This window comes from Musca vetustissima, unplaced genomic scaffold (assembly GCF_032173495.1).
Source record: "Musca vetustissima isolate MV318-11 ecotype Yass unplaced genomic scaffold, APGP_CSIRO_Mvet_v1 utg34845, whole genome shotgun sequence".
Classification (NCBI taxonomy): Eukaryota; Metazoa; Arthropoda; class Insecta; order Diptera; family Muscidae; genus Musca; species Musca vetustissima.
In genome coordinates, this window is record NW_026875816.1 from 3,739 (window position 1) to 21,001 (window position 17,263).

At 37.7% G+C, this 17,263-nt stretch overlaps 1 protein-coding gene across 1 annotated transcript in view; it reads left to right on the plus strand.

Moving 5' to 3' along the window:
• Window positions 1-1,333: 1,333 nt before the first annotated feature.
• Window positions 1,334-17,263, plus strand: part of LOC133338323 (intermembrane lipid transfer protein Vps13D-like) — a gene marked incomplete at its 3' end in the record, with an annotated part of 175,942 nt that continues 160,012 nt past the window's right edge. The window contains exon 1 of the mRNA XM_061546499.1: window positions 1,334-1,669. Within this exon, the coding sequence (XP_061402483.1) occupies window positions 1,334-1,669 (336 nt within the window). The remainder of the gene's footprint in view (window positions 1,670-17,263) is intronic.

The following is a 17,263-nucleotide window of genomic DNA, read 5'->3' on the forward strand; positions in this document are numbered from 1 at the left end:
ACATTTGCTGGATAAACGCCCTTTGCCAACTTCAAGCTCCCTCCTCCCCTTGAACCCCGTTTTAGATGATTTTGGTGTTATGCGTCTAAATGGACGTTTAGTAAACCCCCCCCCTCATTATCAGAAACAGAAAAGCGCCCCATAATTTTGCCTTATAGTAGTCGGTTTGCACGTCTTCTTGTAGAATTTGCTCATGCAAAATCTGTTCATGGTGGAAATCAGCTTATGTTGCGTATTATTCGAACAGAGTTTTGGATTCCTCGTGTAAAAACACTTATTCGCACGGTTATTAATCGTTGTAAGGTTTGTTGGCTAGAGAAAAATCGATCGTGTCCACAGATAATGGCTGCACTCCCTCCAGAAAGAACTAAGTTGAATAGGCCCTTCACAACAACTGGAGTAGACTTTGCCGGTCCCTTTGACATTAAGTCATTTACTGGACGTGCTTGTCGTATCACTAAAGGGTACGTCTGCGTCTTTGTTTGTTTTACAACCAAAGCTGTACATTTAGAGGCAGCGTCTGATCTCTCATCTGCTTCATTTCTGGCTACATTCTATCGGTTCATAGGTCGTCGTGGCTGTCCTAAATCCATATTCTCGGACAACGGGACTAATTTTGTTGGAGCGTCGCACGAGTTTGAAAAAGATTTTAGAACTTTTATTCGTGAAAGTCGTGATATCGTTTGTTCTACTTTGGGGTATCAGGAACTTACTTGGCAATTCATACCAGCTGGAGCTCCCCACATGGGTGGTCTATGGGAGGCAGCTGTGAAAAGTTTTAAAAAACATTTTTATCGGCATGCCAAGTCTATGTCTTTCACTTTCGAAGAATTTTCTACAATTCTAGCTCGCATAGAAGCATGTTTGAATTCTCGACCCCTGTATCCAATGTCTGATAATCCTGAGGAATTAGTTGCCCTCACACCCGGTCATTTTCTTATTGGCTCACCACTTCTTTCGCCCCAGAACCTCTTGTTGATGAACCGCCATTGAGCTTGGTAAATCGGTATAGGAAATTGAAAGCTTTGACGCATCAATTTTGTATAAGGTGGAAAGAAGAATATTTGTTTAGTTTGAATAGGCGGTATAAGTGGAAATATCCGCAAAGAAATGTTGAGGTCGGTGATTTAGTAATCATTCGTCATGAGAAATTGCCACCTACGTCTTGGAGATTAGGACGTATTGTAGAAATTCATCCCGGTGATGACGGCAAGGTTCGTGTAGTAGATGTCCGAACTGCTAAGGGTATTGTCCGGCGGCCAGTCGTGAAGTTAGTTGTGCTGCCTAATTAAGCTCTCTATCTCTATCTTTCGTGTTGTTGTTTGTGTTAGATATGGCATCTCACCAAGAATTGTTCGCGGAGGTAGTCTTGTCGGATTTCGATGACGAGATGATGTCCGATCGGGAAGTAGAAGCAGAGATGAGGGTTACCATTGAGGAAATTGCGGCTCCAAGTGGGAATCCAGCAATGGATCTTGCTCCCACCACCTCTGAGGCTCCTACCTCTGTCGTTCCAGCACCTACAACCCAACCTATAGATCCACCGCGTCAGGTTGCCAAAGCGGAATTTGCCAAACCCCCCTCCCCGTGTAGATTGTGTTCCCGCTCTCACCCCCTATATAAATGTCCGCGTTTCAAGAGAATGTCGGTTGAGAAGCGTTTGCGTGCGGTGGCGTATCACCACTATTGTTATAATTGTTTACGCCCCGACCATAGCTCCCGAATTTGCCCCGTCCCCCTTAGGTGTAACTTTTGTAAAAATAAACACCATTCAATGCTCCATATGAGTAGACGGTCCACAACACCCTACAGTTCGCGCTCGGAAATTAACCCTTCGACCTCCGTAGTCCCTCGAGGCATTTTTCCAACACCGCCACCAAACGTTTTGCCCTCTTCGGTATTGCCTGTCGGTCGAGTCATGATGCTAACTCCCACAGTAGTCGTACGCGTTTGTTTACCGAATGGTTCAATGCCGATCAGAGCAATACTTGACCCGTGTTGTCAAGTTAGTCAGGTTTGCGCGACTCTGATCGACGAATTGAAATGGCCGGTAACCCAAATAGATGGCATGGACCACGGTGATTTTTTAATAATGTCCCGGTTTGACTCCAGCCAAAGGCATTTTTTGACGGCTAGGGTAGCAAACATAACGCGCGGTAAAACTCCCTCAATGTCAGCTCCCCCTAATATTCGCGAATGCTTCGTGGGCCTCGAACTCGCGGATCCTACGTTCGATCGTTCTGGACCTATCCCAATGGTTCTTGGTCCAGAAATTTATTCTAAAGTCATATCGCCTAGAGTGATTTCCCAACCCGGTCTCCCTAGCGCCCAGTACACGACATTCGGTTGGGTAATATCGGGCCCAATACACATTTAATTGTAATGCCTTTGTTTATATTTGTAATAAATTGAATTTAATTGAATTAAAACCACTGAATTTTTAAATATATTATTGTCAATCCTCACACAAGAACTGAACTTACGAACCTATTTCTCATATATTATTATATTTGTATTATATTTGCATTAATTTGATCATTATTTTGTTGATACACTTAAATGTATCAAGGTGGGCGGCAATGTATAATTTAGATACGTTGGCCTTCAACTTCCTGAGCTCAGTCGATCACGGATGCTGATTGACAGCTCGGGTATTGCCTATACACGTCCCTCTGCGGACACCGCAGAGTGTATATACCAACGGGCGACGGTTGTTGTTGGTTTGCTCATTTTGATACATAAGAGACTATGCTCTCACTTGAATTTGTAGTTGTAGCTGTACTTAACGAAGATCAGTAAGATTACAACGATCCTCTGCAATCACTAAGATCCTCTGCGATCCACTTGAACCTCGGCGTTCACTTTTCTTTTAACGTTGAAAGATAAAGCACCTCGGCCTCTGACGCCATAAAGGTAATTTGTATAGAAAAAACAATTCAATAAACCAGCAAACCCTTATTATTACAAAAAACTAATTCTCTTGTGTTTTTATTTTTATTTACATATTTGCCACATTGCTCAACATAAACAGGTTTCATTTAATTTGGAAAAAGTTTCATTCTATTTGTAAAAGGTTTCATTTCAATTGGAAAAGGTTTCATTCTATTTGTAAAAGGTTTCATTTCAATTGGAAAAGGTTTCATTTAATTGGAAAAGGTTTCATTTAATTTGGAAAAGATTTCATTTAATTTGTAAAAGGTTTCATTTAATCTGGAAATGCTATATATTTATATAACTGTTCTTCTATTGAATATATAATTGTGTTTTCATTGCAGGCCAAAGTCATAAAATATATTAAAAAACGGGAGGGAATTACTCAGGTAAATTAAAGTAATTTTTACAATGTTATTTTACGTAAGATATTAAACACATAGTTCCACTTTTTTACTATGATATTATAATCATAGTTATATATTTTCAGATTCAATACCTGTAACCGAAGGATCTGACACGACTGAAATGTAATCGCAGTATAAAAGTAGTACATAATTACATATATGTAATTACAAAAAATAAAATTAAAATCAATTATATACATAATACCCTGTACCACAATGAGGTGAAGGATATAATTACATCACAATTTGCCAGCCTATTACAACTTTACGTCCATACATCGCTAAATTGTATATTCAGTTTTTCCAATTCCGAAAAAATGCGTCACAATTTGTATATGAAAATAAAAAACGGCACAATTTGGCCCAGACTGATATGGCACAACTTTACGTCCATACTTGGCACAAACTAGCACAATTCAGTAAAACATTTATTTCTTTCAAATTCGAAAATTTCAATTTCAACGGTTACTACTTATATAAAGGTCCCGACTTTTTAAAGAATTTTTTGAATGTACCCCATATGACGGAAGGTATAAGCAGTTCGGCCGGACCAACTTGACCAAGTATTTACTTGATTTTTGTTAAAAATATATATTTCTTGATTCTAAATATAATATAATAGTAAAAAGAATTATTCTTACCTTTGACCTTGGCTTTTGTGTACTGAAATACTTCTTGTTTAGATTCATCTGCATTTCTTCGGTTGAACGCCCTATCATGAAGTTCATAAAGCATTAGCAAAACTTGGTTTTCGTTGGCACGATACTAAAAAACAATAAGAACACTTTAATATATTTCTAAGAAAATAAAAACATAACATAGCATATGATGCATATGAAATTTGTCGGGACTTCTACATGTATGCTACTCATTGTACATCGTGAGTCAGGAGGTGTCTTATTCTCTGAGAAAATTAAATACATAATTACAGACGGTTCAGTCGGCTTATTCCGAAAAGTTTCTGCAAAGAAATTATTTACCCATTGGGAATTCTGTCAAAGCAGGGAGCTCTTGCAATCATTTTTTGGCATTTCATTGGCATACCAATAACCCGAAATATAAAATTTTTATATGGTTATGTCAACACATGAACCTATATTGACAACATTCTGCAACATTGCAGCCACTTCGCTAATATACCTAAAATGGAGTGCGGTCTTCATATGAGGCTATGTAGTTATTTTTATTACAAAACATGGACTTATATTTATTTAAAAAAGTCTCTTAATTTGTTTGCCTGGAATGCCTTGTTTGCCCTTCGGTGTTCAAGTAACATAATCCTACAAAATTCCGCAAATGGAAAGTAAAGATTATATGTGGGATATACCAATACGTGGGCCAATATATCCCATTTTCAATACAAACATCCTACTACAATTTTAATATAAAAAATTAAAGAATATATTAGAAATATAACTAAAATGAATAACAACCCAATTGTAACATTTTGCACTTATAATCAAAATCTTTATTCACATCCATTTTTTATGATTTTATCAGGGATATTGTTCCCTTCATCTTGCACTCTATGCCAGATTTCATCCATGCTCGTTGTTGACCACCATACACTGTCAGCCTTCCCTTTAAAAAGTCCACTATTGGAGACGTTTTGTTTTATGGGGCTGTTTTTTCTTGACTTGACTTGAAACTAAAATGCTATAGCAGTAAAAAGGCGGAAGTTGGTCAGAATTAACCGGATAAACAAAAAGAGCGAGACACAGAAAGAGACTCAAAAGGATAAGCCTGACCTTCCCTCCATTTCAGCGGAAGCGGCGAAGAGGTTAAGGTCTCCGGGAGAGCAGGCGACTGTGATATCCGCCAAAAAGAAAAAGAGCTTCCCGTCGACTGATAATAATAGAAAGCTGAGTCAAACCAGCGTCAAACGAGTTGGTCACGAGAATCCACTGACGAGGGCAGTCGAGGCTAGCTTCGATGTCAGGAAGACGAGTGCTGAGTCGGAATTTTCCGCAAAGATCGGGAATCCCAAAAGGACCAACCGGAAGTTGCGAAAGAGGAAGATCACAGCAACAAGGGCAAGGCGTACTACGTGTCCAATGCCGTGTACTTCAAAATCGGGAAGACAAGGATACGATGAAGCCAAGGAAAGCAGCGAAGGGGGAGAGAGCCGATGTGAATTTCACAGACTCTCAAGAAAACCGGTTACTGGAGGACAACTGATTGAAGTCATCCATATTGACCTCCATCGGAGCGAGACGACAACCCTGGCCCTGATGGAAAAAATTATAAAAGGTAAAATACACATTGGACTGATCCAGGAACCTTGGGCAATTAAAAACAAGGCCTTTGGATTAAGCCATAAAAATTACCAACTCTTTTATGCAAATACGGGGTCTCGTCCGAGAACCTGTATAATATGTCATAAAAATGTATGCTTTCTATTCTCCTCAGAGTTGTCAACATCGGACGCCACTGTACTGAAGCAGGGGAGTGGTAACATTCACCTGGCTTCAGTATACCTCCCGTTCGACTCGCCGATACCACCACCAACGGCGGAGCTGCAGCGACTGGTGAAGAAAGCATAGGAAACAGGTAACGAAGTACTAATATCATATTGTACAAATACTAACAAAAGGGGCCAGGCCCTTCTAGATTATTTGAATACTAACGATCTAATAACACTTAACATAGGCAATAAACCTACCTTTGATAACAGAATCAGAGAGGATGTATTAGATATAAAACTATGTTCAGCAAACTTAATAGATGAGGTCCAGGAGTGGGGAGTCTCAGAAGAGTACTCCTTTTCTGACCACAAATATATTTTGTTAAAAATCCTTCCGCCACCGCCAAAACCCATACACTTCCGTAACAAGTCCAAAACTAACTGGATAAAGTTCGGGAGACTAGTGAAGGAGTGTTTAGGGCAACCAAATTATGAATGCCTAGACACGAATGTATAGACAGGACCGTCAACAAATTAACGGAAGTAATTGTAAAGACTTTCGAAGAAAGTTGTCCTCTTCGAGAAAGGCGATATGCCTTTGAAAAACCCTGGATGACAGGGGAGATTCGGAAGAAAGGAAAAGCGGTCCGAAGGCTTTACAACAGAGCACGCCGAAAAAAATCCGCAGTATTCTGGGACAACTACCACGATAAACGGAAAGAATACAATAAATTAACAAGAACCGCCAAACGCATCTCCTGGAAGATGTTCTGCGAACAGGTAGATAGCGCCAACGAAGTTTCAAAAATCAAGAAATTTCTTTCCAAGACCCACACCCAACCCCAAACTATGGTAGACGACGAGGGTAATATAATAGAAACAATCGAGGAAACACTAAGGTTCCTAATGAATGCTCACTTCCCATCTAACACATCGACTATAGACGATGTCATGACAGATAGGGAAGAAAGATCAGAGGAACCAATTATTGACAAGTCAATGGTGTTAGCGGCAGGACCAGATTACGTCTGCCCGCATTATTACAGAAGGAGGCGGTATTTTTATCACCACATCTAGGTTGACGTGCACACCGAAAGCCTGGCAGAAAGCCAGGGTAGTCTTCATACCCAAGCCCGGCAAGGCAAATTGAGCCACACCAAAATCATATCGGCCAATAAGCCTAACTTCTTTCCTACTCAAAACCATGGAACGTACAATCGACACCATGATAAAGAGCAGTATACCCAATGATATGCTGAAATACAAAGGGGAGATCAGTGGAAACCGCTTTACATGAGGTAGTACACTATATTGAGTGCACCTTCGCTGATAAGATGTATACCTTAGCGGTATGCATTGACATTGAAGGAGCCTTCAACAATGTCAGCACTAATACGCTTATCCAATCCTTAGATACCTTCCAAGTGGAACGTCAATCATAGACTGGGTTAACTACATGCTAAGGAATAGATGGATTAGCTGTAGCATACATGATATAACAATCAGAGACAAAGTAGGCCAGGGAACACCACAGAGAGGGATCTTGTCGCCGATCCTGGGGATAACCACCATAAACGGACTCTTAAGGAACTTAACCGACGAAGGATTTGAACCAGTCTGTTATGCAGATGACTTTATAATACTTCTTAGGGGAAAGAATCCAAACTTACTTTGCAGGAAAGCCGAAACGGTGCTAAAACCCGCATACGATTGGGCAAAACCGAGGGGCTTAAACATAAATCCGGACAAAATGGAGATATGTCTTTTCACTAGAAAGACAAAAGTAGGTCAGTTCGAAGAGCCCATCTTCCAAAACAAAACGATAGCCATATCAAATAAAGTTAAGTTTCTGGGAGTAATTCTAGACAAGAAACTTAAATGGAAAGACCACATACAGCAAAGGGCTGACAAGGCCCAAAGATGTTGGTGGTTCTGCAGAAGAGCCGTAGGCTCTATATGGGGTTTCAATCCGAAGATGATACGCTGGATCTATAAGAGCGTTATTAGAACAATTCTAACATAACAGACGCGTCTGTTGTCTGGTGGACAGCAACGGTGTACAGCAAATGGACAATGTAACGTAAAAACGTTGCATAAAGTTCAAAGAACGTGTTGCCTAGGAATATGGGGAGCAATGCGTGCAACACCAACTAGAGCTTTGGAGCCAATATTATATATACATCCAATAGATATCCAAATGAAATATGAAGCGGCGGTTGCAGCTTTAAGACTTAAAGCAATGGACGAGTGGATAGACACCGGACAGAACACACCGCACAAAAACATTTTACAGGCAACTACTGAGTCGACATTCAATAACTTTGATTCAGACCGTATACCTGAAACGAGAGTAGTGACACGGTGCGAAACTATTATACTAGATAGAGAACAATGGAATAGCGGAACATTAGTTCAGATGCCGCCTGGTAACTGTTGCTACACAGATGGCTCTCGACTAGGAGGAAAAACTGGACTGGGACTTTTTATCGAAGAACCAGGCACCGAAATTTCTCTTCGTCATAGCACGATCTTACAGACGGTTAATTTAAAACCAAGGACAAAATAGAATAAATATTATTACGGACAGCAATCAAGCTATAAAGGCAATGTCTTCCAAAACAGTTAAATCAAAAACTGTACTGGATTGTATAAATATCATTAATTATTTATCACAAGGGCCTGTACGAATTATATGGGTACCGGGACACCAAGGAATCTTAGGCAACGAGATAGCAAATCAACTAGCCAGGAGTGCCACTGCACTCCCCACAATAGAGGTGTATACCGCCAAACCCTTTAGCGAAACAAGAAACGAGGGAATGTGCACATGAGACCCACAAAACCCTTTGGGATAATTAGGGGACAGGAAAAATCACCAAAATCTTATGGGGCGACCCAAGTGAAGACAAAACAAAGCAAATCCTAACGCTAAACAAAAAAGAAATAAGCCGACTGACGGGTATTCTGACGTGACATCTCGGCCTGAAGGCGCATCTACTCAAGATTGGATGCGAAGGAAGTAACGAGTGCAGAGCGTGTGGGGAAGACAGTGAAACGCTGGATCATTTCCTGTGCCATTGCCCAGCATTTACATGTCTTCGGAGAAAATTCTTGGGAAATTACATCGTTATGGACTAATCGATCTGAGGGGGTGTGAATGGAAAAGATTGAAGGAGTTCGCAAAAAACATGGAATTCCTAGATTCATAGGGAATCATACACTAATTCTTCATTTGAACTTCCTCCGCACTTCTAGAGCGCACAACAGGCCTCATATGGGTTATGTGTATGTCCTTCTCATGTTGGACATGTGGTGGTATCATCTACCCCTCTTTTCAACCTAACCTAGCAGTAAAAATGGCCACACTGGTTGCCAGAAGTTGCGATCGCCCACGATAATCCGAGTTGTAATTGTTATTTTTATTATTATTTTGCACCATAATATACCTTAACAAATACTGAATAAACATTCCAAAATTTACTCTCGCACACTCGATAGGAAGCATCCTGACTATTTGTTAATATCAAAACAAATTCAGTTGATAAAAATAATTATTAAAGAACAAGGTGAACTAGAGCAAGCTAATATTTTTAATAAAAATTTTAAAAAATAAAACCTGGACCTTGGGCGTACAAGCAGATCAAGGTTGTCGACCTGCTTGTACGCCCATCGGGAAAAAAGCAAAAATCTAAATTAAATTATATTTCGGTAAATGCGCCAAATATTTCGTCTACTAGAAGTCCTTAAAGGTCATTTTACTTCCATTTATCAAGGTTCCCCACCCAATAAAGACACATCGCACATAGTTGATACTATAAACCGAATTATTTCTAGTGTTCCGGACTTTATATGCACCTTTGATCGAGATAAGTCGTCTTTAAACAACCAGAACAACCCCATTTACACATCTTTGACGTCTCTTGTTGAAATAGTAAAATTCACCAACAATAAGAAGTCAAGCGGTGTGGATAACATTTCAAATTATTTAATTAAAAAACATCCGTTAAAGGCCATTGAGTATTTAACAATTATATTTAATAATATAAAAATGAATAGCTTTTCGTTAGTCTCGCTAAAACTCGAGAACGGCTGAACCGATTTTTCTCATCTTAGTCTTGAAATGTTCGTGGAGCTTCAGGGAAGGTTTTGAGATATTTTGGTCTAGAATTGGTAGCGAATCAATCCTATAAGCCTTTATTTGTCAATTATTGAAAATTTTCCAAATATTTTATTTTTTAATTGAATTGACATTGTATTGATTTTTTTGAGAATACAAAAGAAAATTGGGAAGTATATCATTGAATGTACACGCGATCATTGTATGTACACGGTTTTCCATAAAATCCACATAAATTTTGGTACAAATGCAAGGATGAAAATCAGAAGACAGTCGGAATAGAGTTCTGATTCTATGATTCATGCCCTAGATTATTTTCTTGAAAATAATACAAATATATATGTTGATCCTTAAATCACCTAAAATGTCACGAGAAATATCATATCAGGTGGTACCATTATATGGTTTTTATATGCCTAATCGTTGGTTAATGTCTTTGAACTTATAAACACAATACTTCACACGTATCAAATACCAAAATGTGTATCACAGAGAAAACAAATATACTAATATCTTTGCAAAATTCGATCATTAACATCATATGGAAAGAGAACAATTATCAAAAAAACATGATGTTACCTATTCGTATTGAACATGTGATTATAAAATTTCAAATACCTCAATATGTCAACTTCTGATATATTAAATGAGGACATCTAATAACATGTAAAACTTTTGTTAAGGTCGAACTTTGTAGATTCCCTAAGCCGGTGGGGACAATAGTAGGTTGTCCATGTTCTGAAAAAAATAATGTTCAAAATTACAGACATACCGATAATTAAACGTATGGCGCCTTTTTAATACGTTAGGCCAGCGTCTTTACAATACCGGAAATGGAGCTATATTAAATCTTGGTCCTAAATATAAATGTTTCCGCAAAAATGTGTTTTACCCTTCAGTATCACGGAATGATACATTACAGCTACTACAATGGGAATGGATATATATTAATTTTTGATAGAAATATTTGACACCACATGAGAAAATACCGAACAATTGGGGATACCATTATATGGGGATACCCGGAAACTTGGACCAATATTGATCATTTTTGATCATCCAAAGTTAAATATAACGTTTCCGAAACACTGGACGAACTCCCCAAAATACCGAATATTGTGGGTACCGTTGGGGACTACCTCAATAAGTGGACCAATATTGATAATTTTAGTAGGGTTAATGTACCAAATAAAAGAAACAAATGTCAAATTACAGCCCATTATATTTAAAAACGTACCCAATATGGGCGATATTTGGAGGCTTGGCCGAATATAAAATTACATCCAAATACCTAATATTCAGAGATACCGTTATATGGGGGATATTCGAAATCTTGGCCCAATATTGATCATTTTGATTAGGCAGTATTAGTTGTAGTATACCTATTATTTAACATTTTCATTGCCAAATATCTTATGAGTAGTAGAAATGTATGTATATAATGTATGTCCAAATTTCAAAGTTCTATCTTAAATCGTGGAGGGTATAAAAAGCTAATTTAATATTGGGCTACCGTTATAGGAAGTCTTATAAATATATTGGGAAAAATGTAATTAAATCCGGAAGTCAAACTTATATCTGCATTTATATGTTTTAATTTAAATTTATTTTCTACGAATTCAATTAACAAATACCAAGGCATTACAAAAATCTGTGGAGGGTATAAAAACCAACAAAACATGACGAAAATCATACATCAACTATATTGCTAAGCAAGACAACGTTTGCCGGGCCCGCTAGTATTTAATAATTTTATTAATAATGGTTATTTTCCCCCAGCGCCGAAGATAGCTAAAATTATAACTATTCGGAAAAAAGCCTTAATAACTATTGAGAAAATTATTAATGCAAAAAATCAGTTTGAATTCAAAAAGGGAAAATCTACTGTTCATGTATTATTGAAATTTCATAATGACATTGTACAGAATTTAAGGGAAGGGAGATGTACAGTCGCCGAGTCTCTTGATATCGGAAAAGCTTTAGACAAAGGCTACCATAATGGTATTGTCTCCCCATCTACATAACATTTCCATTTACGATTTCCCTCATGAAGTATATGCATCAAAAGGTATACTTTATGCCGATGATTCTCTTCTCTTTGCACATGATAAATCTCGATTTATCACTACAGCGTGTCTCAACGCATCTTAATGAAGTAAGCATTTTTATTCTGATTGGGGTATTAAAATTAATGTGGCTAAATATAATGCTATATGTGTTCGTAATGCCTCAGGCAAATGTAAATACCCAAAAGTAAAAAATTGTCCTTGTTTTGAATGGTAACCAAATTAAATTTAAAGATAGTCTTTAATATCTGGGTGTTATTTTTGATAAATTACTAAAATTTAACAAGCATGCCGCAAATAATTTATATAAGGCTAACCGTGTTAAATGCGCTTTCTCACGATTGTTTAATAACAAATATTTACCAAAAAACGAAATTACTAATTTACAAAGTAAGTTTAAGGCCGTTACTCCTGTTTAATTTGTTTAACATTTCGCCTATAATGATGAAAAGCGCCATTTGCTTCGGAATTGCATAGGTCGAAATTTTCAACTGCCCAATAAGGGTTTTTCTAAAAATTTTATTTATAGAGAGAGCAACATTACTCCGTTAGCTACTTACGTCCTCAATTCAATGAAGAGGTTTGTGTGTAGTCTTTCTGATTACGATGGCAACATGCTTAAAGACATTTTAAATTTGAACGCGAGTATGGTTGGACAAATACAAATTATCTCTCAGCGATTGGTATTTTACTCCCGGCACGCATAGGGGATAGTTTTTTTATTTTAGATTAAGTTCACAATAGCTTTTTAATTTATTTAAAAGTTTTATTTTGTTCATTATTTTTGTAGATGCGACCCTACATATAATTTCAGATGTCGGGAGCAAACACTGTACTTCAAATTATGAAATAATTTTTTTTTACCACAAATAGTATTAGCATGTAGCATTAGCTTGTTATGATTTTAAAATAATACATTATAGTTTTAAGTGTTCGTTATAATTATTTTTATTAAAACATCATTAATAGAAAAAATATGAAGTCTCAATAAATCAATCAAATCAAGAAAAAAAATCATTTGTGCTATCTCCTGTATTTCTGATGTCTTTTGCTCTCTGAACCGAAAAATATGTTCGTGTCACCAAAAACAAGAAACCGTTAGAATAGCATTCAGAACAACAAAAAAGAACGTAGAATGTTGAACCAGTCAAGACGTGGAAGTTGATGTGGGATTTGTTTTCAAGCGTCAATAAAAATGGTAAGTATTTAAAAATATAAATTAATGTAAATATAGTAATTAATTTGTAATATATTCTCAGGCTAAAAGAAATTAAAACATAGCACAGGACGTTTTTTTTTTAAATATGTTATAGACAAAAGTCGGAATTGATGGATGGTTCGCATGGAATGAAACCACTTTAATTCTTCCCAAACGTTTCGCGTGACTAATAGTGGTTATTTTAAAATTAGTTTATATTGCTTAAGGAGATTTGAAAAAATTACATTTGTAAAATATTACATATGAAATGTTTTTGATAACTTGTATGTGACATAACGGATTCCTGAGTCGAATTCGAATGGAAAACGTATTCCCAGAAATTATGCACTATAGCTTAAAGTTTTAAAAATACGCCACAAATATTTCCTGTTTAATTATCGGTATGTTGAAAACCTGAGTCCCTGTAATTTTTAGTATTATTTTTTCAGAGCACGGACAACCTACAACCTCATAAATCTATATACATCGGTAGTAGACATATTAAGGTATTTGTAATTTTGTAGTCTGATCTTCAATTGTTATAATAAATGTTTTTGACCGTTTTTTTCTTAATTTTGCTGTTGTTCTTAGTGATAGAATTTTGGAAAGAAAATAACATTGTAAATTAGTTTTCTCTGTGATAAACATTTTTGGTATCGGATATATTGGAGGTGTTGTGTTTATAAGTTCAAAAACATTGACCAACGATTAGGCATATAACCACCATATAATGGTAACACCTGATTTGAAATTTCCCGTGGCATAGCAACATTTTAGGTACTTTAAGGAACAACGTTGCCTATATAACTATTATTATTCTTTTCAAGAAAAATAATCTATGTCATGGATCATAGAATCAGAAATCTATTCCGAATGTCCTCTGATTTGCATCCTTGCGTTTGTTCCAAAATGCAATTTACGGATAACGTGTACATACAATGATAGCGTGTACATTCAACGATATACTTCTCAGTTATTTTTTTGTATTCTCACATAAAATAGTTTGAATACAATGTCAATCCAATTGAAAAAAATTAAAATATTTTGAAAATTTTCAATAATTGACAAATGAAAGCATTGATGAATGATCCACCAACCATTTTACCCCAAAATATCTAAAAATAGCAAATAAGACGTGGTGCAATCAAAATAGCTCGAAACAAAATTCGTAGAAATGCAAATATGCTTCATAATATTTTTTTTTTTTTTGCAAATTTTTCGCGGTTTTCGATTTTTCTCACCTTTTAAACCTTCCCTGTAGCTCCACGAACATTTCAAGACTAAGATAAGAAAAATCCGTTCAGCCGTTCTCGAGTTTTAGCGAGACTAACGAACAGCAATTCATTTATATTGTTACGAATATAAATTTAGATTTAAGTTACTTTAGATGAATTCCGTTAATTTAAGAATTTGAATTGTAACGTAAATTTCTACTACGCAGTTTATTTGAATAACTTCACAACAACAACTACTGTATAGATTTTTCTACATCCTTCCATTTCCTCTTTCATTGTCTATTTTTTTGTCGACGTACAATTCTTGTTAAACGTCATCATTGATGATCGCTTAATTCCTCTTTCTTTGTTACCCCCTCACCTGTATATGTGTTGTTGTTATTGTTTACTCAATGTAAGTTTGTATGTGTTGTTGTTATTGTTTGCTCAATGTAAGTTTGTATGTGTTGTTGCTATTGTTTACTCAATGTAAGTTTGTATGTGTGTTTATTGCATTGGTAGATTGTTCGTGATCTAGGTGTTACCAGATCGTCTAGAAACTTCTGTAGCTACAAGCAAGGCTCATATAAATAGGGGAAATGGAAAGGCAGTGAGTCAGTTGTGAATCAGATCGCGAATTGAAACCGTCGAGTAAAGTAAAGTGCAAAGTAAAGTTGTGTGAATAAAATCATTGTAATAATCGTAATCCGAAAGAACCTGCGTTTTATTTGGTACGAATTGTATCGGGAAATAAAACAACGTCTACACGGGATTTAGTAAAACCCAAGAACGTAACAATTGGTGTCGGAAGTGAGATTACGATAATACTACGATGAAATTTAAGGACCTACGAGTGGAAGACTTAAAGAAGGAGCTCAATAAATTGGAATTGTCCTCTACTGGCAACAAGGCTGAGCTACAAAAACGTCTGTTGGATGAGTTCGAGCGCCGTGGTATGAACATCGATACATATGAGTTTGACAGTAAGGATGAAGTGGATTTATCGGAAATGGGCGAATCCAACGGTGGGGAAGTCTCGTCAGTAGCTGCCAAGGGTGACGATTTCAGAGAAATGCTGGCCAAAATGTTTGAGGAAAATTTCAGAAGGTTCGAAGAGAATTCCAGAAAGTCAGAAGAAAACACGAGACGAATGTTCGAAGAGAATTCCAGAAAGTTAGATGAAAATTCGAGAATAATGAACGAGAAACTCGAGAACATTACAGAAGTTATTGGAAGGAGAGTGGAAACCGTGGAGGTCCAAATTAAAGAGTTGGATAAGAAAGTGCAGTCGGTTGACGAGAAGATTCTGTCTGTGGATGAGAAATTTCTGGTCCACGACCACAGGGTTACGAATCTGGAGAAGAAAATGACGGAACTGGAAATTAAAGGTGGCCCGGTGCGAGTTCCTGATAACACACTAAAAATCAAACCTCCTGTATTCGACGGCTCTACGTCATTCAATGTTTTCAAGTTACAATTCGAGACAGTGGCTTCTAGAAATTCGTGGAACGACAGCGACAAAGCGGTTGCATTACTTCTGGCATTGAAGGGCAGTGCTGCTGATGTTATACAGAGTATTCCTGTCGCTTCTAGGAATAACTATGAAGATGTTATTGCTGCACTGGAACGTAAGTACGGTGGCGAACAGAAACAAAACATCTACCTTATGGAACTAAGGGGAAAAGTACAGAGGGCAAACGAGACTTTACAAGACTTTGCAACTGAGGTGGAACGTTTGGTGCTAATGGCGTATCCAGGAGAGAATCACCCATTGCTGGACCGTATGAAAATCGAAACCTTTGTGAATGGCATACGTGACCCTGAGATTAAATGTGCAACATATGCGTCACCAAAAGCGTCGTTTGCCGAAACTGTGTCGTTTGCCCTAGCCCAAGAGACGGCCAGAATAATTGTTAAGCCCCAGACCCACAAGATTCGCCAACTGGAGACCGAAGGTTGCGAACCCAAATCTCTCGTTAACTCGATCAAGGACGCCATGAGGCAGGTAATCGAAGAAACAAAGTTAGTAGGGATGACTAAGCCCAGGATTAGGTGCTTCAACTGCGATAAAGCAGGTCATATTGCGCGCGAATGCAGAGTTAAGCGCAAACGATCTAGGTCGCTGTCACCACCTCCAACGAAAGATGGTAGAAGAATGGATCAACAGTCCACCAAGGAGCCACCGTTAAACTAAATCGAGCCAGTCCAGCGGGGCATGAACTGGCTCCCATCGACGATGGCCCCACAATCTCCATAGCAATAGTACAACAGAAAAGTCACAACCTAACAACAACTGGGTACATCAATGGTGACAAGCGAGTTCTGACGTTAGATACTGGCGCATCAAAGTCCATCATAAGATCAGATCTGGTAAAGGGAAAAATAACGCAACTTAATGGAGTCAGACTGCGCACAGCAACGGGGTAGCCCGCGGCAGTACACGGCAAGATTACCCTGAGACTAACTATTGCCAATAAATCGGTGAATTACGAGTTTATAGTTGCCGATATCGTAGACGAAGTGATAATAGGCGCAGATTTTATGATTGCCTTTGGTATCAATCTGGATATGAAAGAACGTGTAATGACCTGGTCTGACGTCGAAATTCCGTTAAACGTGGGCTACGATGAAAGTACACCCATTAGACGTCTGACTACGGACCATCCAGAGATAATACCGCCCTGCGCCGAAGCAATAATATGGGTACCAATGAATGGAGATTGTGGAGCCGAGAAGTTGTGGGTGGTGGAACCAGCAGAAAACACAAACAGTAACATCCTAATAGCGAATGCCCTGGTGAAAAGCAACAAGGACGGATTGATTCCTGTTAGAGTTTTGAACCTGTCAAACAAGCAAGAGCAGATTTACCAATTTTCCGATGTTGGACAATGCACACCAGCTGAAGCTGTAATTAATTTGGAAACTA